At 48.4% G+C, this 21135-nt stretch overlaps 1 protein-coding gene across 1 annotated transcript; it reads left to right on the forward strand.

Moving 5' to 3' along the window:
- The first annotated feature begins 833 nt into the window (after positions 1-833).
- Positions 834-7086, forward strand: PRDM13 (PR/SET domain 13). Its single transcript, XM_032184456.1, has 4 exons — positions 834-974; positions 2480-2611; positions 2709-2829; positions 5588-7086. Exons 1-4 carry the CDS (start codon positions 834-836, stop codon positions 7084-7086), a joined length of 1893 nt encoding a protein of 630 aa, XP_032040347.1.
- The last annotated feature ends 14049 nt before the right edge of the window (positions 7087-21135 follow it).

Consider the following 21135-nt stretch of genomic DNA (forward strand, 5'->3'; position numbering starts at 1 on the left):
TTCAGGATCAAAGCCTTTCTAAATAGATTACTGGCCTGAAACCAAGCCACTGAAATGGTAATATGGTCGATCCTAAAAAAAAAAAAAAAAAAAAAAAAAAAAGTGTAGGTATTTTCTGGTGTTTTCCCATCAAGTACCTGCCCAATTTCTGTATGGCACACGCCAGGAATCAATAGAAGTTAACAAGTCCTCAAAACATTCCCCATCTCTTTGTTTAATCTCCTTTACAATAAAGCCAAGGGAAGAGAATTAAAAATCTTTGAAGTATATTAAACCTCAAAAGGCTCAGCCAAGTAGACTTAAAATAGTCACTTATTTTCCAAAACTGGTTTGTCGAGGAACAATAAAAGGAAGCAAAATTTATGGAGAAATTATACAGTGGATTTGTCACTTAAAATATCGTAACTGTCTCGGGGACAATACCCCATGCTGAGGATTAATGGTCCCTCCAGACCTTTGATTCACCAGCGCCTTTTCTTTGCCCTTGACAAATTGGATTTTTAGGAATGGGAAGGTCGCCTGGCCCATTGTTTGCCGGCCATTCACAGCGCTTGATTATGCAGGAGGGTTAGGGAAAGGCTCCATGTGACCCTCTCGGATGGGACTCTGCAGCTGCTCGAGGAGCCCAACTCTCTCACCAAACTCTGCGCCCCAGAGCATCCCCCTGCCACGGGGTACCCCTCCTGCGCCCATTGAAAAGCCGCCGTGCGCGCCCGGCCGCGTCACTCTGCGGGCGGAGATACGCCTGTGCTCATCCTCCTCGCCGCCTGGCTCTGGCACTCCGGCCCCCATAAGTAGTTTGGGTTCCCGACCGCTCGCACCCAGAGGCAGCGATGCAAACGAGCAGGGCTCCGGCCATCAGCGTGAGCGCGGAGAGCTGTATCCCCGCCGGGCTGCGCCTGGGTCCCGTGCCGGGCATCTTCAAACTGGGCAAGTACCTGTCAGACCGCAGGGAGCCAGGACCCAAAAAAAAGGTATTTTCCTACGGTCTCCGCTGCAGCGCTGGACCTTGCTTTTCCGTTGACTCGGGGGAAGCCGCCTTGGGAGAAGAGGCTGCCTGTCCCCCTCCCTCTTCGATCCTCCCTTGCCAGAGTGAGCCAGGACGAGACAGGGGAGCCTTCCAAGAGTGGCCCGAGATTTCTCCTTGCCGCTTTGGCGAGCCACCAAAAGCCTCTCCCCTGCTCGCCGGTGCCGGGGCCCCGTTAGCCCGGCTGGCTCTCCCGGAGGAGCGCACCCCCATGCCTTGGACAGCGACCTGGGGGGACTCTCGGGGGCTGCCAGTGCCCGCTGCCCGGTGCCCGCTGCCCGGTGCCCGGTTCCCGGTGCCCGGTTCGCGGTGCCCGGTTCCTGGTTCCTGGTTCCCGGTGCCCGGTGCCCGGTGCCCGAGGGCGCTGCTCCCGCCGCCGCGCCCCTCGCAGCCCCCGTCCGCCCCCGTCCCGGGGGGCTCCTGTCTCCGGGGTACTGTCCCCATCCCTCCCCGCGGGGACAACCTGCCGGGGACGGCCCCCCCGCAGCCCCGCCAGCCGCACGGGCCAGGATTTGTCACGGTTTGCTCCCGGAGCCTCGGCGGCAGCGGCTGTCGGGGCTGTCGCATCCCCTCCCCGGTTCGTGCCCGAGCGGCAGACGGACGGATTTATTTCCAGGCTGGGCTCTGTGCCCCCCTCCTGCGGGCGCTGCTCCCCTATAACCCTCGAATCCGGGGCAGAAGGGGGTGACACCGGCCGCCCCCCCGGCTCCGGGCTCGGGCCACGTCCGAAGGAGCGAGGAGGAGGCTTTGGAGGACGCTCGCCCCGTCCAGCAGGCGTCCAGGGGGCTGCGGGGGCTAGCGGCCAGCCGAGCCCCTCTTCCACCCCCCGGGCAGCCGCGGCTCGCACGTTCCGCTCGGATCTTTAATGCCCTTTAATTGTTTTTAAACGCTCTGCCAGCCCACTCAAATTTATTTCTCATCTGGCTCCCTCGGTTTCTCGCTTTAGACCGCTTTGTTCCAATGACTTTTATTGCACGGTCATTCAGCGAATGGGCACTTCATTTTCTCTTTGTATGGGTAAGCAGATTATGAAGTATGGGTCTGCAGGGACTTCGTAGCTAAGCAGGATCCTCTCCCCTCGCCCCTTTCCCCCTCCGGGCCCCGGCTCCCGACGAGCCGTGCATTTCGCAACCGACCCGGGGCCGCACAAGCCCTTCCAAAAATTCGGCTACCACCACCTTAGCGGGCACTTAACGCAGCGGCAAGGTGCTTTGGGCTGTTCCCCTGGTCTCCAGCAAGGCGCTGCCCACGGGTGGGCGAGCACGGGGGGGGGGGGAGAAGCGGTGGAAAATCGGTGTCCCCCGACGGGGGCAGCCCCCGGGTGGAGGGGACAGGCCGGCCGGGCAGGAGGGCAGGAGCTCGGGCAGCTTTTATTTTTATTTTTTATTTTTTTTTTGCTTTCTTTTCTCCTCGCCTCGCGTGGAAATGACAGCGGTGCCGCCTGTCTTCCAGGTGCGGATGGTGAGAGGGGAGTTAGTGGATGAAGCCGGGAGCTCAGCTCTGGAGTGGATAGGGTTAATCCGGGCTGCCCGAAACGCCCAAGAGCAGACACTGGAGGCTATTTCGGATCTGCCAGGAGGACAGGTACCCCGCTCGCGGCTCCGGGCCGGCCTGGCACCTCTCTCTCCTCCCTGTGTCCCCCCTCAAGGCTCCTGAAGAAGTGTCCTTTCTCCCCCCTCAGATTTTCTACCGGGCTCTGCGCGATGTCCAGCCGGGAGAGGAGCTCACCGTCTGGTACTCCAACCCCCTGGCTCAGTGGTTCGACATCCCCGTCACGGCCACCCCGACACACGACGAGAAAGGTACCGCTGTCGCGACACCGGGTCCCCCCCATCCGCCGCATTTTCAGCCCCGTGTGCCTGCCACCCGTTAAAACAAGGCGCCGCCTGGTTCCTTGTAAAGGGCGATGTTTGGACGTGGTAGCGTATGGAAGGGTCCCCGTCCCTTGAGCCGGTCTGGCATCGGCCCAATTTAATGATCTTTTGGTTGACAAACGGAATTTTATCAGACAACGCTAGCGGTGTTGTGCGAGACGGAGAATTGTTTTTGTGGGTTTTGAAAATTTCGCTTTGCCCTCGTGGGTTCCTCGGTCAGAGCTTCAGGCACGCATTCCCAGGTTATAACGTGGGCAGATCCACACAGGCAGGTGAAAACGGGTAATGGTCAGTTTGAGTCAATTGGGGTAAAAATAAAGTCGGCATCAAATTAAACTCAAATAAACACGCCCGAGGATATCGGGCTGGGAGGACATCCGTCTCGGCTCGCTTGTTTCGATCCGCGAGCTGCTTCCCAGCTGGAATTACACCCTCGCCTTTACGAGGTTAACCAAACGATAACGCGGCGACAGATGAAAAGGGGGGAAAGAAGACGAAAAACTTCGATGCTCGCCTGCTGGGCTCGCCCGGCGGTGGGCACCGGGGGCCTTCCCTGCTCATCCCCGAGCCCCGATGGGGCGAGGAGCCGGAGCCGTCCCGTCGGAGCCGGCGAGGGGCTGAGCCCACCTCGCCCCCCGGCTGAGCTCTGCGGGGGTCATCGGGATCCGGCCCGGAGGGCACCCGAGAGTGAGCTGAAGCTCCGGGCAGGGACAGCTGGCTTCCCGTGGGACACCTGCGATGCGCAAGAGCCCACATCCCTCCTTGTGCTGGGGCCGGAGATGGAGAAGAAACTCGTGGCCACGGCTCTGCTCCCTCTGTCGAGAGCCCTGGGGCTGAGGAGGGTCGCAGCGGGGCTCGTGGGAACGAGGGCAGCGAAGCTCAGACTTGCCAGGGGCACCCTGCGGGAGGCATCGTCCTGCTGGCGGCCAGGCACCAATAAATTGCACACCGGCCCCGGTCTGCGGCCACGCCGGCTCCAGAGCAAGCAGCACGGCTCGGAACAGGTGCATGAAAATGCCCAAACACACCTGGAAGGACGGCACGCTGGAAGAAACCGAGGGGAAGAAATTCCGATTATTATTTTTTTAAAACAACAAAATCAAAACCACTTGAAATCTTGAACAATCGTGTTAGAATTGATTTTAACACAACGACAAAGTTTTTTAAAATTATTTCTATTACTTTTTTTTCTTTTTCTTTTTTTTTTTTTTTTAATTTTTCTTTTTTCTTTTTATTTTTTTTTTCGTTTGCTTGCATTTTTCCTGCCCCGGGCCGGGGACAGCAGACGGACGCGCACAGCCAGGGGTCTCTCCGGGGCCGTCTCCCCGCTTCGCAGCGCCAAGGCAGCGGCATCGGTGTCGCGGCTCAGCCTCCAGCTGCAACTTTCTCCCCGCCCGGTCTGAGCCCACCTCAGCCCCCTGCTACCTGCAGGCTGCCTACGGCACAGAGCAGCGAGGAACAGCTGCGCCCGGCGGCGGGGACACTGGCGACAAAACGCCCGGTGTCAATCCGGGCTGTCCCCGCCTGTCCCCAGGACCCCCCGGTGGCCGTTCCCGAGCCTCGCTGCACCCCTCGGTGCTCGCCCAGGGACCCCATGAAGTTCTGGGTCCGGAACTGTCCCTCGGTCTGGTTCGGCGTCTGTCCTCCCATCCGTCGGGTTGGTGCAGGGGCGAGCACCAGGTGGTGACATGCGAGGCGGGCAACAGATTTTAGGCACCGAGGTGGCGTTGGGAATGTGTGCTTGGGTGGTTTAGGGACTGGGATGAGGGAGGGAGGGAGAGGGACAGAGAGGGGAAAATAGATATAGAGGGGAATAGAGAAGTGGGAGAAGAAGAAAAGGGGAAAGAGAAAGGTGGGGAGAGAGAGATGGAAGGAAGGAAGGAAGGAAGGAAGGAAGGAAGGAAGGAAGGAAGGAAGGAAGGAAGGAAGGAAGGAAGGAAGGAAGGAAGGAAGGAAAAGAGAGAAAGAAAGAAAAAGAAAGGAAGGAAGGCAGGAAGGAAGGAAGGAAGAAAAAGAGAAATGAAAGAAAGAAAGAAGGAAAGAAACGGAAGAAAGAAGGAAAGAAAGTAAGAAAGAAAAAGAAATGTCAAAAAGAATGTCAGAAAGAAAGAAAGAAGGAAAGGAAAAAGGAAGAAAGAAACGACAGAAAGAAACGACCGAAGCTAGAAACGGCGGGAAGAAACGACAGCCGAGGGGAAGCGAGCGAGGCACCCGGCCCCGCAGCGAGCCCCCGGCCGCCCCCGGTGCCGCTCCCCGGGCAGCTCCGTGCCGGACGGGACCCGCGGCTCCCCGGCACCGGGCCCGGCCGCGGCCACCGAGCTCGGTTCCGCCTGGGAGAAGGCGCAGTGCGGAGGGCACAAAGGGCATTGTCCTCTGCAAGGGAACGATTACATATGGCCCATCCATATCGGATATTGTCTCGGCGCCTAATGAGGGGCTCACGATCATTACGTTGGCCTTTGTTCGGCGCAGCCGACTCCCTGACATACGCTACCTCTTGTGCAAACGCCAACAGATGGGCCCCCCGACAGACGACCCGCGGCAGCAGCTGCTCCCCCCGGGCCGGGGCCGGGGCCGGGGCCGGGGCCGGGGCCGGGGCCGTGCGGGGAGGGGGTTGCGGGGTTGCGGGGTGCGGGGTTGCTGGGTGCGGGGTGCCGCTGACGGTCCGCTCCGCTTGCCTCCGCAGGGGAGGAGCGGTACATCTGCTGGTACTGCTGGAGGACCTTCAAGTACCCCAACAGCCTCAAGGCCCACGTCCACTTCCACTGCGCGCTGAGCCACGGCCGCCCCTTCCTCCACCACGACCACGGCCGGCCCGCCGCCGCCTCCTTCGGCCTCTCCGCCAAGGCGGCCGCCGAGCTGCCGGCCGCGGCCCCCCGGGGCCCGGCTCCCCCCGGCTGCGGCCCGCGGGAGGCCCTCAAGCGGGAGGCCGCCGCCTCCCCGCCGCCTCCGGCCAAGCCGGGGCCGCCCCGTCGGGGGGCGGGCAAGGAGGAGCAGGAGCGCGCCCTGGACATGAGCCTGGGCGCCGCCCGCGGCCCGGGCCCGCTGCCGGGGCTGGGGGGGGGTCCGGGGCTGGCGCTGTGCCCCGGGGCCCGCTCGGCTTTCCGCCCCGCCGGGCCGCTGCGGGACGAGGCGCGGGGGGCCGCCGCCGCCGCCGCCGCCCTGGGCTTCTCCAAGCTGCTGGGGGGGCTGAAGGCGGGGCGCGCCGCCGTCGAGGCGCCGCCCAAGTGCGAGGCCGGGCCTCCTCCGGCCGCCTCGGTGGGGGCGGCCGTGGGGCTGCCGTGCGGCGGCGGGGGGCTGCGGGCCCTGCCGCTGCTGTCGCCGCTGGAGGAGGCGTCGGCTTTCCGGCAGGTGGAGCGGGGGCTGCCCGCCGCCGCGGCTCTGCCCCCCGGCCGCTACCCGGCGCTGCCCGGCGGAGCGCTGGAGCGCTTCGCCCTGCCGCCGCCCTTCGAGGGGCTGAAGGCGTACGCGGGCGAGTGCGGGCTGCCGGTGATGCCGCTGACCGTCTACAACGGGGAGCTGCTGTACGGAGCCGCCGCGCCCTACTACCCGCTCAAGCTGCACCTCGGCGGGCTGCTCAAGTACCCCGAGGCCGTGTCGTACTTCGGGGGGCCGGCGGCCGGGCTGCACGCCGCCGAGCTGGGCTCGCTGGCCGGCATCGACCGGGAGATCGCCATGCACACGCAGCAGCTCTCCGAGCTGGCGGCCGAGAAGGGGCGAGGGCGGCTGGAGGCGCTGCCGGGGGGCGCGGCGGGGGGCGCCGTCGGCAAGCCCAAAAGCGGGCACCTGTGCCTGTACTGCGGCAAGCTGTACTCCCGCAAGTACGGGCTCAAGATCCACATGCGGACTCACACGGGCTACAAGCCGCTCAAGTGCAAGGTGTGCCTGCGGCCCTTCGGGGACCCCAGCAACCTCAACAAGCACATCCGCCTGCACGCCGAGGGCAACACGCCCTACCGCTGCGAGTACTGCGGCAAGGTGCTGGTGCGGCGCCGCGACCTCGAGCGGCACGTCAAGTCCCGGCACCCGGGGCAGAGCCTCGGCAAGGCGGCCGAGGACAAGAGTGACTCTGGCTACGCGCACCCAGAGCCGGAGCAAAAGACTGACAACGACAGCGACGTCGACGTCTGCTTCACCGACGACCAGAGCGACCCCGAGAGCGGCGGCGGGCACCGGCAGCAGTGAGCCCCGCTGAACCCCGGCCCCCGCGGGGCCGTCCCGGGGGAGGGAGTCCCGGGGGTGGCAGGGGGGAGACGGGCCCCGAGCCCCCCGGTGGCGGCGGGGCAGCGACGGGGAGCGCCCGACCCGTCCCGTCCCGTGCCGTCGGACGCCGCCCCGGGGCCGGGAGGGGGGCCCGGGCGGCGCCCCTCGTCTGCTCGTATGGCGTGTCGAGGAACCTGTGCCTTCTGGAAGCGACTCTTTGCGATGTGCTCTCCTCTCTCCTAGCGGCCCGAGCTGGGGGGCTCCGCGCCAGCCCCGGCTGAGACCACCTCTGGCATCCTACGCTTTGTTGGACACCCCAGAGGTGTTTTCTCGGGTCCTAATAAAGCGATGCCGACAGCTTTTCGGAAAAGAGGAGGAAAAAAAAAAAAAAAGCCCTGAGGAGGTTCGGATACGGTAACAACCAGGTGCACCATTTGATCGAGTTGCAATTATTTATAACAGATAATATTTGATCAACAAATGTAAAATAAATATTGAAAAGCATGAGTCTAAAAGCACGCACTATATCAATTTAAAGGAAACACACTCGCTGTTTGGTAGAATACAAATGTGGTGTATGTTTGTTTTCTAATGAATGATGTACAGTGGATACAGTATTTTGGTCTTGGTTCCAGTTTGTCATGCGATTTTTTTTAAAAAAATAAAGTTACTGACAAACTACCGTTTGCCTGGTGGTTCGCTGGGTGCTGTCAGCAAGAGCTCGGTTTTCCACGTAGTGCTCAGATCCTGCTCTGTGCAGTGCCTTTGGATTACGCTTTAAAGAGCTGTATTTAAAGCTGTATTTAATACTCCCTGAGTATTTTCTCTGTGTTTTCCTCCTCTCGCTCGGGAAAACAAACGAGCAAACAAAACCCAATCCGTATGCCCACGACTTTTAGAAAAAAATAGTTTCCGGGCAGGGCCCGTGCAGGGTTGTGAGAGGCTGGGCTTTGCTTTATTTTTTCGTGTTCTGCAAACCTGCTCCTGCTGCAAGCGCTCCCTGTCAGGACCGCTGTTAGTGCAACCGTCTGAGGGAAACACCACCCGTGCTTTGGAATGGAAATCCTAAAGTACTTTCAACTGAAAAAAAAAAAACTCGGAAAAATAACCTCTTTCCCCTAGAAAGTCTCCCAGGCCCCCACGCAAAACAGTGAGGCGCTGCCGAGCGTGGCGGGGCAGCCACGCAGCTCTGCCACCCCAGTACGGCTGCCGCTTCCCGGGGGATTTTGACCTCGGGGGCGTCCCAGGAGATGGGAGAGCCCCATGAATTGTGATTTTGGGGAGCCCACGACCCCTGTCAGATGGTAAAATGAACCATTCCCATTGAGTTGGGGAGTCAGGGTTCCCAGGAACAGGTCCCCTTTCAGCCTGGGTGGAGGAGCTGCAAAGCAAAACACAGATTGCTTCCAGCATCCGAGAGAAACTCGGATGAGAACGGACCTGCCTTTTGCCCACCGAAAGCCAAACATGCCTGACACTAATAGGAAACGGAAATTCGAATGCCAGGCTTGGATTTCCTATAAAGGCTTGAATTAGATTACAAAACTGGAGGATTTAGGTGTTTTTTTTTTTTTTTTTTTAATTTATTTATTTATTTATTTATTTATTTATTTATTTTATTTTCCTGAACTATTGTACTAAATACCCACCTACTCGAATCGCTTTTATCCCAGGACGCAGATTTGTGTTTCTGCCGTGAAAATAAACGGAGCAGACCTGTCCGGGGCCCCGGGAGGACGGCAGGATCACGCCCCAACCTCCGTTGAATCCCTACCCCTTTATTTACTTGTTTATTTCAGTATTTAGCTGCCGGGGTCCCCAGAGAAGCTCGCCGTGCGGGTGCTGCCGGGGAGAGGTGCGTGACGTCACGTACCCTGTGACGTCATGGCCGTGGCGTCAGAGCCGAGCCGGGCTCCCAAATTCTTGCGGCTCCCCCGTGGGTGTCCACGGGCGGCAGCGCAGGAGAAGCCTCCCGGGAGCCCGCAGAGGGGGAGGCTGCTGCGCGGCGGTTCCCCCGGACTCTGGTTGCCCCCCGGTTGGAAACGTGGGTCTGCGAGGAGGTGGGAAAATGCAGGCGGCCCAAAGAGGCTGCCTCGGCCAGGAAAAAAGAGCAACTGGCTTTGCTTCCCGGATTTGTAATTATTTGTTGCTACACTACACCTTCTGCGCCTTATAATGTGGAGAAAATAATTAACCACGTTTACAAAAAAAATCATTCTAGCTGAGGAAAACATGCTGTTTTGATATATTTGATTTCTTCTTTGTAAAGAGGAAAGTACACCTGAAAAGAATGGCAGCAGGGTTGAAGAAGAATTGTCCTTTAAATGTCACTCCTTGACAGGTTTGTTTCCTCAAGGGCCACAGAAATTATATGCAGGGGTTCTATATTTTATTTTCTATGGGAGAACTCAAAGGTTATCTGAGTAAAATTGAACAAAGAATAATGAAAAGCTGCATTTTTCAAGTGAAGTATAGGACATTATGTGCTGGCTGGAAGTCAAGAGCAGTGTGGAATACCCTGGGATGGCTTTTGGACGTTGTTAGAAACCAGTCTAAATGTTCTGGAAATCTATCTTTCAGTTTCCAAATAATTCATTCTAAGCCTCAGGTATTCTTGCAGAAAAAAAATGATTTGATTAAACTTTTATTTATTTTATTTTATTTTATTTTATTTTATTTTATTTTATTTTATTTTATTTTATTTTATTTTATTTTATTTTATTTTATTTTATTTTATTTTATTTTATTTTATTTTATTATTTTTAACCGTTTTGGTGACTTTTTGACTTACCCTATATTAGTCTGTAAATGGAAACTGCAACAAGAAGTCCGGGTGCATCTGGAAGGAGGAGTTTGAGCAATGCCAAGAAGCAGACTGTAAGGTTCTTGGAGGTGATCTTAGTCTCCTTTCGATTTTGTTTTTGCTATGAAACTCTGCCATATATCTTATTAGTCAATACTGCAGTTACTTAATGACTGTCGTGTCCATAGCCTGAGGGTGCACATGGCTGAGATGTAGGGCTGGGTCTTACAGAGCAGAGATCCAGATCTCACTGCTCTAAACTTGCCAAATAGCAGCTTTAAACAACTTGTCAAGTACCCTGATTTTGTAAAGGTGCTGAATACTTGCTCTTCCCAGTGAAACTAACAGTGCTTATTTAAAATTTGTCAAGCTCTTTGACATATAGGTGAAAAATCATGAGAAAGGAAGTGGATGCAGCCTGATGGCATGCAAATGAGTAAGTTTTGGGCTGGTTGCTTGCAGTTCTCAGTGAACATTTGATTACTGCTGATCCAGAGAATGGCTTGATGTACTTAAAGGTATATATCTTCAAAGCTTTCTACACTAATCTCATAAATTCACACAGATGTGATCTGATCAGAAAACTCTGACCCTTACACTGAAGCAAGTATGAAAATGTGAGTGTTTTTAAGGGTCTCTTGCTAAGGACACAACTCTTATGTGAGAAAGAAATAATTTATCGGTTCAGAAAATGAATTCATTTGGGTACGTTAATGTTGAAAACATTTCTATGGAGCTGTTTTTCTATTTTCACTAGAAATTGTGTTCTTGGAAGTATGTTTTGAAATAGTGGCTTTATTCCTAAGCTTTATTTCCAACATGAAAAAGAAACCCCAAGCCTGCACCTGACAAAGTGAGCAGAAAGCCTTGGATTCAGAATTCCTATGTGACAGGGAGACATGGGGAAGAAAGGAAGTCTGACTGTGCTTGTCTTTAGGTCAGGAAATGGTGAAAGTCAATGATTGTTTTTGATCTTTTTGTTTTCCTCAAAACTGTCTGAAAAGAGTGATTTTAAACTTGACTGAGAGCAGTTACTTCCCCGAATTATCACCTGAAGGAAAGAGCAACATGTCAAGGCCAGGTTCAAGCTCACTGGAGTTCATTGGACCATAGCAGATAAAATCTAGGAGCAACAAAATGCTTTCAGGTATATTCAAAGTCAATCCAATGAGGAATGATTCCCTACAGCATGTCGGATGTTATAAAGTTGTATTTTACAAGAAACAGGAGGTGGAAGATTCTTAACAACTGAAAAACACAGAAAAAAAAATGGGCTACTAGATCTGAGGTATATATTCAGTGTATATCCAGCTATGTTTAGTGTTGAGATTATGAAATATGGAAAATTGAGCAAAGTTCACACATTTTTTTTTTTTCCCCTGTGGACTTGTAGCTGTGCATTTTGTTTGTTTGTTTATTTTGTGTTTCACAATTTTTTATCTGTTCAGGTTTTGAATGTGCTATTCCATTTTCATTGCAATGGAAAGGCTTGTATCTATTCTTTCTTAGAAATTGTAGACTGCTTGCACCTGGGAAGAGTGATCTGCTACCAGGTGATCTGAAGTTTCACTTTGAAATGGAGAAAATCTGATTTGGAAAAGCAACATTAATAAACTAAGGTTTGGTGTGCTAAGGAACAGTGTTCACAGTGTTTTTTTTTTTTTTTTTTTTTTTTTTTTTTTTTTAAATTTTGAATGTTTAAAATACTAGGAAGAATGGGCAAAGGTAAAGCCTGGAAAAACATGCTGTTCTATTCTACACACTTCATGTTCCTTTGTGGTTAGTAAAACCTGCTGGGGATTTTAATGTTAGAGCATATGGCTGGTGTTGGTAGCATGAACATTTTTAGCTCTATTCAGAAAACTGTACAAAAAACACACTTCAGCTCTCAGTCCTTTCTGTGCAGAAACTTCCACCTTTCCAATTTCCAGGGCTCTGAGCTATGCAGTAGCTCACCCACCCACAAAAAGGCAGACAGGGTGTTTTTGAGTTTATTTATTGAGTCAAAGAGGTTGGATACTTCAAGGTTCTCAGAGGTACTTCACCAAAGATCTTGCTAGCCACTGCACAGGGCTAAAGAATCCTTCTGAGAACATGCATTTACAGATAAGCAGCAACTTAAAATTGTGTCCAAATAGCTATGCAACTGATGGTTGGTATACAGTTTGTGCGTTTTGTCTGTAGAGAGAGCACTTCACTGTAGAAATAAGCAAACCAGACATTTTTGTTTGAAACAATGGACTCTGGAGACCATCTTCAGCCTCTGCTCTGAGTTCAGGCAGGATTCTGGGCAGGGCTTGCAGCACCCCATGGCCCAAGGTGAGAGTTGTCTTAGGGTCAAGGCCCCGATGGAAAACTACTTCAGCTTTGCACGGGCCAGAATTCATCGCATCAATACACTGAAATGTTACAGTTTATTATTCCTTCTTTCTTTTCTGTTTTTAAAGAAAAAAAATAATTTGACATCCCTCTGCTTTTTGTTGGTGACAGCCAACTAGCTAAGAATAATGCCTGTTGGACAAAGCAGAACAAATTTACAATGTGCTCGTTTTAGAGGCTTAAGAAACTATAAACAAGTTTGTTATATTAGATGATTTCAGTGTTTCCATAACTGATTGTGTGCAAAAGCCAAGGGAGGCATCTTAGCTGTTGAAGAAATGAATGAGAGTTAAGTCCTTGAATGAGTAAATTTTAGTGTTAAGTGGGAAAACAATTGTGCTTAAGCTTAATTTGTCAAGGCAACTGGTATTAATTTTAGAATATGCCTCTGATGCTTTGTCATGATCATCCAAAAATGGTAAAAGGAGATAGAGGCACTTAAAATTTCAGCAATTTTGTTCCTGTCTGGGGCAATTAAAGGGAAAGAAATGCATAACTTTTGTTCCAGAATTAAAGTTGTTTGAAACAATATCTTATACTTTTCTCATAACTAATGAAACAAATGTCCTGTTGTAAAGATATATATTTTTAAACAGTTGAAAAATAAAATTAAACAATTAAAACAATCAAACAAATTAAAAATAAATTTAACAGTTAAATCTCTGCACAATATGCTGAGAAATTATTTGTCTCAATTAGTAAATACAATGCTTATCTTAAGTTAGAGGAGTTTATCTGTAAAACATAACCCTTCTGTCTGGTTATATGCATCTCTTCCACAAAGATCTGATTCACCACACTTCCAACTAGACCTTCCTGCTTCTTGTTCTCAGCTTAGTGTTTTGCAAATAAATGAATTTTAATGGAGAACAGAAACTAGTAATAAATTGGAATCTGTGTTTAGAAGGCTTTCTTGAAATGATTCTTTGCAAATACTTGTTATATTTAAAGTCAAGCTACATATTTATAAAAGCAGAGGTACATTTCACCAATGATGTATTTACATTTACACCGATGACGTATTATGTAAGTAAAGGAACAGATTTTTTTTTTTTTGTATTTTGATTTTAACATGCCTTCCTCTTTTATGCAGCAGATGGTGCTAGATTGTGAATATGTGTCAATTTGATTTATTTATAGTCTAAAGAATGTACGGTGAAAGACATGGCATGTACAATGTTCAAATAGACTATATAGCAAAGTGATCTTTATAAACTCATTTGTTTTGGCACAGTCTTCTGTGGCATGCATGCCTTGCCTGATGTCTCCTCCGTACTGTTCCAGAACAGTCAGATTTGCCTCTGTCTGTAGTGGTTGTGAAAGATGTCAAAATTAACGAGGAACTGAGTGACGCAATTATAGTCAGCTGTACAAGATATCTTTTATCTAAAGAATATGTGTAGTGGAGACAGAGGTAATAGTTTACACAATTTTCATTTACCATTTGTAGAAGAACCTCCGTCTAAAGCATACCTAAAGCATGGTGATTTTCCTGATCCAAGTCTCTGTACCAACACTGCTGGACATGATTTTGGCAGGTAGAACCACCCTACTGATAGAACAGGCTTTCAGACTCCACCTGCCCTTCTGCCAGGTGGCAGGGCCCTTTGCAGAGTGGACTCTGGAGTGAATTTGCTGGTCATATGCTGTCTGTACGGTGCTGTTCCAGGAAAAGAAAGTATTTGGGCATCCACAGGAGCATGTGTGCATAGACCTGCAGTCAGACTTCCGCTCAGTAGATACTTTGGGCTCACCTAAAGTATCTGCTTGCAGCCTGGCACCTAAACTTGCTAGAGGTAAAAGAACTGCAGATGTGACCATACCTATATCAAAACATAGGTTGTCAAATGGCTTCTAATATTATCCTGACCTTGTGCTACCCTGGCCCCATCCACGACGAGACATTGTTGGAGTACAGTCAGCTCCAGTTACATCATCTGTATCTCAACGTAACCGAGTTTGCTGGATGAAGCACTACTCAAGGAGCTCGGTGTCTGGCTCTTGAGGAATTACAATAGACATTTGTTGTGTTACTTTTCTGGGCTTTTTTGAAAATTCCAGATGCAATAGATTGCAAAATAGGCTGATTTGTCACTTGATTGTAAGAGTCTTTCTTAGAGTCTGTTAACTTAGATCTCGGAAAGGCACTTCAGCTTTTAGGAAGGCATAGATCAAGAAAGATGCAAAGTTACAGCTCATTCACCTTATCCAAGACCTAGAGAATGAAGGAGGCAGTGTCACTTCAGCCTTTCAAGAGGCTCCTTCTGGAATGGAAAAATATCCTTTTGGGGTCCTTAGCTGCCAGTTAGATATTCAACAGAGACATAAGCCCACTCAAATACTGAGGGGAGGTAGGATACATTTGCAAATACATTTTCAACTTTCACCCCAGCAGGAAGGTCCTGTGATCAATGGTCAGTGCATTGGTAAGTGCATATGTGGGGGAGAACGTGTTGGCTCCCCAGTACAAGAGGACCATAGAACTACCAGAGCAAGTCCAGAGGAGGGCTACGAAGATGATGAGTACCTGTTGTATGAGGACAGGCTAAGAGAGCTGGGCCTGTTTAGCCTGGAAAAGAGAATACTGAGGGAAGACCTCATCAATGTGTAAAAATATCTGAGGGGAGGGTGTCGAGAGGATGGAACCAGACTCTTCAGTTGTGTCCAGCAACAGGACTAGAAGCAATGGACACAAACTGAAGCACAGGAGGTTCCAGCTATATAGGAGAGGGCACTTTATTGTGAGGGTGACAGAGCACTGGGACAGGTTTCCCAGGGAGACTGTGGAGTCTCCTCTGGAGATATTCAAAATCCACCTGGATGCCATCCTGTGCAATATGCTCTAGGTGATCCTGTTCAGCAGGGCGGTTGGACTAGATGATCCTCAGAGGTTCCTGCCAACCTTGGCCATTCTGTGACTCTGTGAAAAGGAACTGAATTAGCGGGTTAGTAAAGCAGAGACTAGAGGGATTTTAGAAAGAGTGACTGTGCCAGATTTCTTTAATCTTAGCAAAGAAGTGGTTTCTAAAGCAACCACAGAAAGTTCAATCACTGAAGCACAGTTCATATCAGTATATCCAGGTGTTACTGAAATTCCTCAGAAGTTAGGCCTCAATCACCATAATGGCATAGTTATTTAGTGACTCTGCAGATGGGGAAAACAATATGAGAACAGTCCTGAGGCTTAGGTCACCTGAGTCATCCTCTCAGAAAGACAATTAACGTGTTACCCAAATTCATATCTTGTTAAGGCTTTTAAATATCACCCCCCAGATGTGAATGTTTATGGAGAAATCTCTCATATTTTAGTTTTCCTCCTTGTTCTTTCCTTCAAGGTCTTGTGTAAATGAGCTCCCATCTGTCTTTCTTTTTCCTTGTTCTAGTCCGCTTTCCTGCCTTGGCTGGCTCAAGCTGCCCCCTTTTCATACTCCCCACCTCTGATTTAATTTCTGGCCTTTTTTTTTTTTTTTTTTAATTTTACAAGTGGCTAGTTAAAAAGCCTTTTTGGACCACACATATCTCATTTTCCTTACTGGAAAAGATCAAAGTGTAGGAAGAAAGAAATCATACAAGAATAATGTGTTTGTTCTGTGTATTGTCTGTGAATCTTACCTGAATACAGAGAATGAACTGTGTGCCAGTAACAATTCTACCTAGTAAAATAAAAAGCACACTCGTGTTGGACCATATGGACTTATATTGTTAATAATGGAAATGCATCTTAGCCCCTGCTAGGCCAAATCCCTGTTAAGGGCTAGGCCATTGAGAAGAAGGAAAGTGTCACAGAAACTGAATCAAGGAAAACAAAACGAATGTTATGAGAAAAAAACTTGAGCAGATATGATGATGGGTTAAAGCTAGTTGGTGGAGAAGTTACAGAGGAGTTAGAGCACCTTTTGATTAGACCCTGGATGGCTAAATAAATACGAAATATTTCTCAAATTTTGGATAGGAATCACTAACTTACTTCAGAGCTCCTTAGTAGAGTTAGCCTTTTGAACTCTCAACTTGATTTAGGTCTTTAGTTGTGTTTATATTGAGTTTTAGCTCTTTAGAGCTAAAATTGAGTTATCTCTTTAACAGAGTTAGCTCCTTTGAAGAAGTCAAGCCATGTTGTAGTCTGCACTTGTTTGGACTCAAGTTCTAAGTCCTGAGGAACAGGATATATTACTTTGGTCCACTGCATGGGGACCAAATACACAGATAGACCTTCTTATCGAGTCAAATAACACTTTTGTGTATTTCCAAATGATTTCAAAACCATCTTTTTCATGCCAGATGATCTCTTTCTACATTTTCTACTGAAAAATCATTTCAGAATGTCTTGTTTTATCAACATCAAGCATTTTGCCTTGGCCTTGGATAGGGCAGAGTAGAAACCTGTAATGGACTCTCCAGCTTTTTGAAACAGTTTTAACACAGTTCCCACAAAATCATATACACATGAAAACTTTCACTTCTTTTGTCATAGTTCTGTGTGTCTCAGATGAATTCAAAATTAGCCTACTCAGGAATGTGTTTTAATGTGTCAGACAGTAAATATGGACAGTAATGAACATATTTATACTTGAAAGATTTGTCTTCAGTTCTGCCCTTCTGCAGCTCCAAACTTTGCTTTATGGCCATTCCCCCCCCTCCCATTAATAGATGCTCATTTTGCTTTGTAGGTTTTGTTGTACAAAACAGCCCAAAGATCTCAGGAAAAGCTTAAATATTTATTTTATTTTATTTTATTTTATTTTATTTTATTTTATTTGAGGGTAGGTTGACTGAGTTTTTTCTGAGATGGTATTTTTCCTTTCTGCCTATGAAATTAGTCTTCAGTTCTAATGGGTCAGGAGGAGAGGACTGGGCTTTTCTATTTCCTCTGAGAGACATCTCTGGACATTGCTGTCTTCCTCTGAGTCTCTTGTTCCCAGCTTAGTGCATTAAACTTGTAAGTGACCAACTTCAGCGAGTTTGAAAGTGAGAGGCATCTCTCTCTATGAAATGAATTAGGTAATCATGGGGTATTAAAAGGGTGTTAAGGGGACCTGTTTTTTTTTCCCATGTTCTCTCTGGGGATGAATTATGGGATGAGATGCAGCAGAGGTTTATGGCAAAAATAAAACATGTCTTACTTGTTGACATGTGTCTTGTCTCTTGAAACAATGCCTCTGGGAAGGACCTTACCTTCAGGATTCAGCCGAACATGCACTAATCAGAGAAGGCCCCTGATTCCCCACCAGCCTTGGCCATGTCCTTGAGTAACAGTGAGTGCTACTGATGCTGAGCCAGGCTTGTGGGCTCCCTCTGAGGAGAGAGAGCTCAGGCCTGAGGACACTTGCTAGGGACATGACAAAGGAACAACATGAGATGTGACAGTGTGCCGCAGGAAAAGTCCCTGGTGACTGGAGAAAGGGAAACATCACTCCCATATGTAAAAAGGGTAAAAAGGAGGATCCAGGGAACTACAGACAGGTGAGCCTCACCTCTGTGCCTGAAAAGGTCATGGAACAGATCCTCCTGGAGGCAATGTTAAGGCATATGCAGGATAAGGAGGTGATTCGAGACAGCCAGCATGGCTTCATCATGGGCAAATTGTGCCCGACCAATCTGGTGTCCTTCTGTGATGGACTGACTGCATCAGTCAACAAGGGAAGATCAACTGGTGTCATCTACCTGGACTGCTCTAATGCCTTTGACATGGTCCCACTGACATCCTGATCTTCAATTTGGATTGGAGAGAGATGGATTTGAAGGTTGGACTATTTGGTGGATAAGGAATTGGCAATATGGCCACAGCGAGGGAGTTGCAGTCAAAGGCTCCAAGTGCAGGTGGAGGCTGATGATGAGTGGTGTCCCTGAGGGGTCTGTCCCTCAGTCTTGGGACTGCTGTTGTTTAATATCTTTGTGAATGACATAAACAGTGGGACTGAGTGCACCCACACCAGGTTTGCAGATGACACCAAGCTGAATGGTGCAGTCATCAATACAATAGGAGGAACCTATTCTATTGTGAACCTAATGAGATTCAACAAGTCCAAGTGCAAGGTGCTGCACCTGGGTTGGGGCAATCCCAGACATGAGTACAGACTGGGAGAAAAACTCATTGAGACCAGCCCTGCGGAGAAGGATTTCAGGGTTCTGGTGGACAAAAAGGGGGGATGAAAGCAGAATTTGCAAATGACGCAAGACTGTGAGGAATGATTGTACAGATGGTTGTATTGCAGTTTAGAGGGACCTTGACAGGGTGGAGAAATGGACTAAGAATCTCATAAAGTCAATGAAATGAAATGCCAAGTCCTGCCCCTGAGGAAGAATAACTCCATGTGCCAGCACATGCTGTGGGGCATCTAGCTGGAAAGCAGTATTTCAGAAAATGACTTGGGAGTCCTGGTGGGCAACATGTTGAATGCCATCCAGCAATGTGCCCTCACAGCAAAATGGCCAACAGCCTCTTGGGCTGAATTAAGCAGAGCATCATCAGCAGAGAGGTAACCCTTCCCCTCTACCCAGTCCTGGAAAGACACATCTGGAGTACTGGGTCCAGGTCTGGGCATCCCAGTCAACAAGAGAGGGCTGTGCTGCAGTGAGTCCAGCAAAGGTCTACAAAGATGATTAAGGGGCTGGACCATCTGACTTACGAGGAGAGTCTGAGAGGGCTGGGGATGTTGAGCCTGGAGAAACTCCAGTGAAACCTTATAGTGGCCTTTCAGTACCTAAAGGGCGCCTGCAGGAAAGGTGGGGAAGGACTCTTTATCCGGAAGTGTAATGATGGGACAAGGGGTAACAGCTTTGAAATTAAAGAGGGGAGATTTAGATTAGATATAAGGAAAAAAATCTTTACTCTGAGGTCAGTGAGGCCCTGTCACAGGTTGCCCAGAGAAGCTGTGGATGCTCCATCCCTGGAGGTGTTCAAGGTCAGGCTGGATGGTGCTTTGGGCAACCTGATCTGGTGGGAGGTGTCTGACCCTAGCAGGGGGTTGGAACTAGATGGTCTTTAGTGTCTCTTCCAACCTAACTCTGTGATTCTGTAAAATTAAAACAGTGGAAATTTCATCTAAACTATATATATATATATATATATATATATAATATATATATATATAATATATTATTATATATTAAATATATATATATATATATATTTTTTTTTCTTGTCAAGATGGCCAAACACTGTAACAGGTTGCCCAGAGAGGGGTTATGGTATCTCCATGCCCAGAGAGGGGTTATGGTATCTCCATCCTCACAGATATTCAAAAACCATTTAGAAACAGTCCTGGACAATTTGCTATACCTGACCCTTCTGTGATCAGGGGCTTGGAGCATGTGAACTCCATAGTTTACATGTTCTTTAGGACCTTAACTAGAGCCTCTGTTAGGGGCTTTGATAGGCAGGTACTTTCAGGTGAGATCATATAGTGATTGCTTTCTTCTCTCAACTCGGTGATGATGACATAATATCAAACCCTTTTTCTGGCTTTTGTACATTCATTTTCATCCTCTGCTTCTCCACTGTGAAGTATATGGTACAGAAAACTTTATCTGGTCTTATCTCCTCCTACTGGATTAAGGAAGTGGTCATGCAAAAAGTGCACTCATCACTCAATACTCACTAGAAAATTTATGAATTGACTGACATTTTCTGGAAAAGAACAGTAGTGACAGGAGGAATCTGTTCCTGTTCTTTTAGGAATTTTTATGGTTCTTCTACCTCTTATTTTAGGTTTCCTGCAAGAGGTCAGTAGTCAGGAGATGTTTTCTGCACCAATGAGTAACTGAGAAAAATGGAGAGCTTGAAATAATGTGTCAGAGATAATAAGGATAATTTATTTCTTGATGGTAGAAAGATAGAAATTGATCCTTTTTCAACACTGAAAAAAGTTCAGTTCTCAGTTTTCAAGAAAAGATTCTTTTCTTGCCACTTGTTCATTCTGAACAACCAGCTCTAATAAAGAACTTTCAGTATTTGCATCTTTATGATTATTTCAGAAACACTTGCTCATTTGTTCTTAATAACATTACTGAAAAATACCAGTAATTATATAATGGCTGTAGAAATCACATTTTAGGTAAATGAAGAGAGAAATGATTTTTTTTTTTTTTTTTTTTTTTATTATAACTCTCCAATTTATATGTAATTACCAGCTATAAAAGAACCTTCCTGGTATGCATAATGACCACCTTTTGTCCTTGCATGAAAAGTCGAGGTGTTTTCATTCAAGGTTTTGTTCTCTTCAGCTTATTCCTGGCTGGTTGGGGAGACAGAGGCAGCTGTTTTTATGACAAGTCATACAGCTCTTCCCCAGACTATTGAAAGTGTTGGTTTGAAAACCAGCTGGGTGTATTCTTAGTCTGTCAAGCCCAGGCCATAGAAATAAGAATTCTGGGCAAGCTAGTTGAAAAGTGCTATTGTTAAAAAAGAGCAATTCCTGATGTTGTTTTTTAATGTTAATAGAAACTAGCAATTATTAATTACCTGTAACTGCTATGATTTAAGAGTAATACAATAGAGAGCATGCAGAAGACATAAAGCAACACACGTTGTTTTTCCGTCTACTTTGGACTCTGTTGGAGATTTGATGCTCAATGGTCTTTTCGAATAAGCATATAAAATATTCTAAAAGAAAATATGCAGGTCAAATCTTGCAGTCCCAGTTACAATTATTGACTATAAGCTTTCTGTAACAGGAAGATTTATAATCAAAAAGAAATATACTTTATATATATGTCATATCTATGTTTTTATACACATGAAGTATATGTTTTCTTTTTCTTTTCTTTTCTTTTCTTTTTATTTGGACAGAAGAAAAAGATTATGGGAATGTAAAACCATAGCCACCTTTCTGATAGAAGTGTGTCAGTTT

This window comes from Aythya fuligula, chromosome 3, assembly GCF_009819795.1.
Source record: "Aythya fuligula isolate bAytFul2 chromosome 3, bAytFul2.pri, whole genome shotgun sequence".
Lineage (NCBI taxonomy): Eukaryota > Metazoa > Chordata > Aves > Anseriformes > Anatidae > Aythya > Aythya fuligula.

Coding starts and splice junctions, on each gene's coding strand:
- PRDM13 (XM_032184456.1), top strand. CDS start 834: ATGCAAACGAGCAGGGCTCCGGCCATCAGCGTGAGCGCGGAGAGCTGT. Junction 2,612..2,708: donor CGGATCTGCCAGGAGGACAG/GTACCCCGCTCG, acceptor CTCCCCCCTCAG/ATTTTCTACCGGGCTCTGCG. Junction 2,830..5,587: donor CCCGACACACGACGAGAAAG/GTACCGCTGTCG, acceptor TTGCCTCCGCAG/GGGAGGAGCGGTACATCTGC.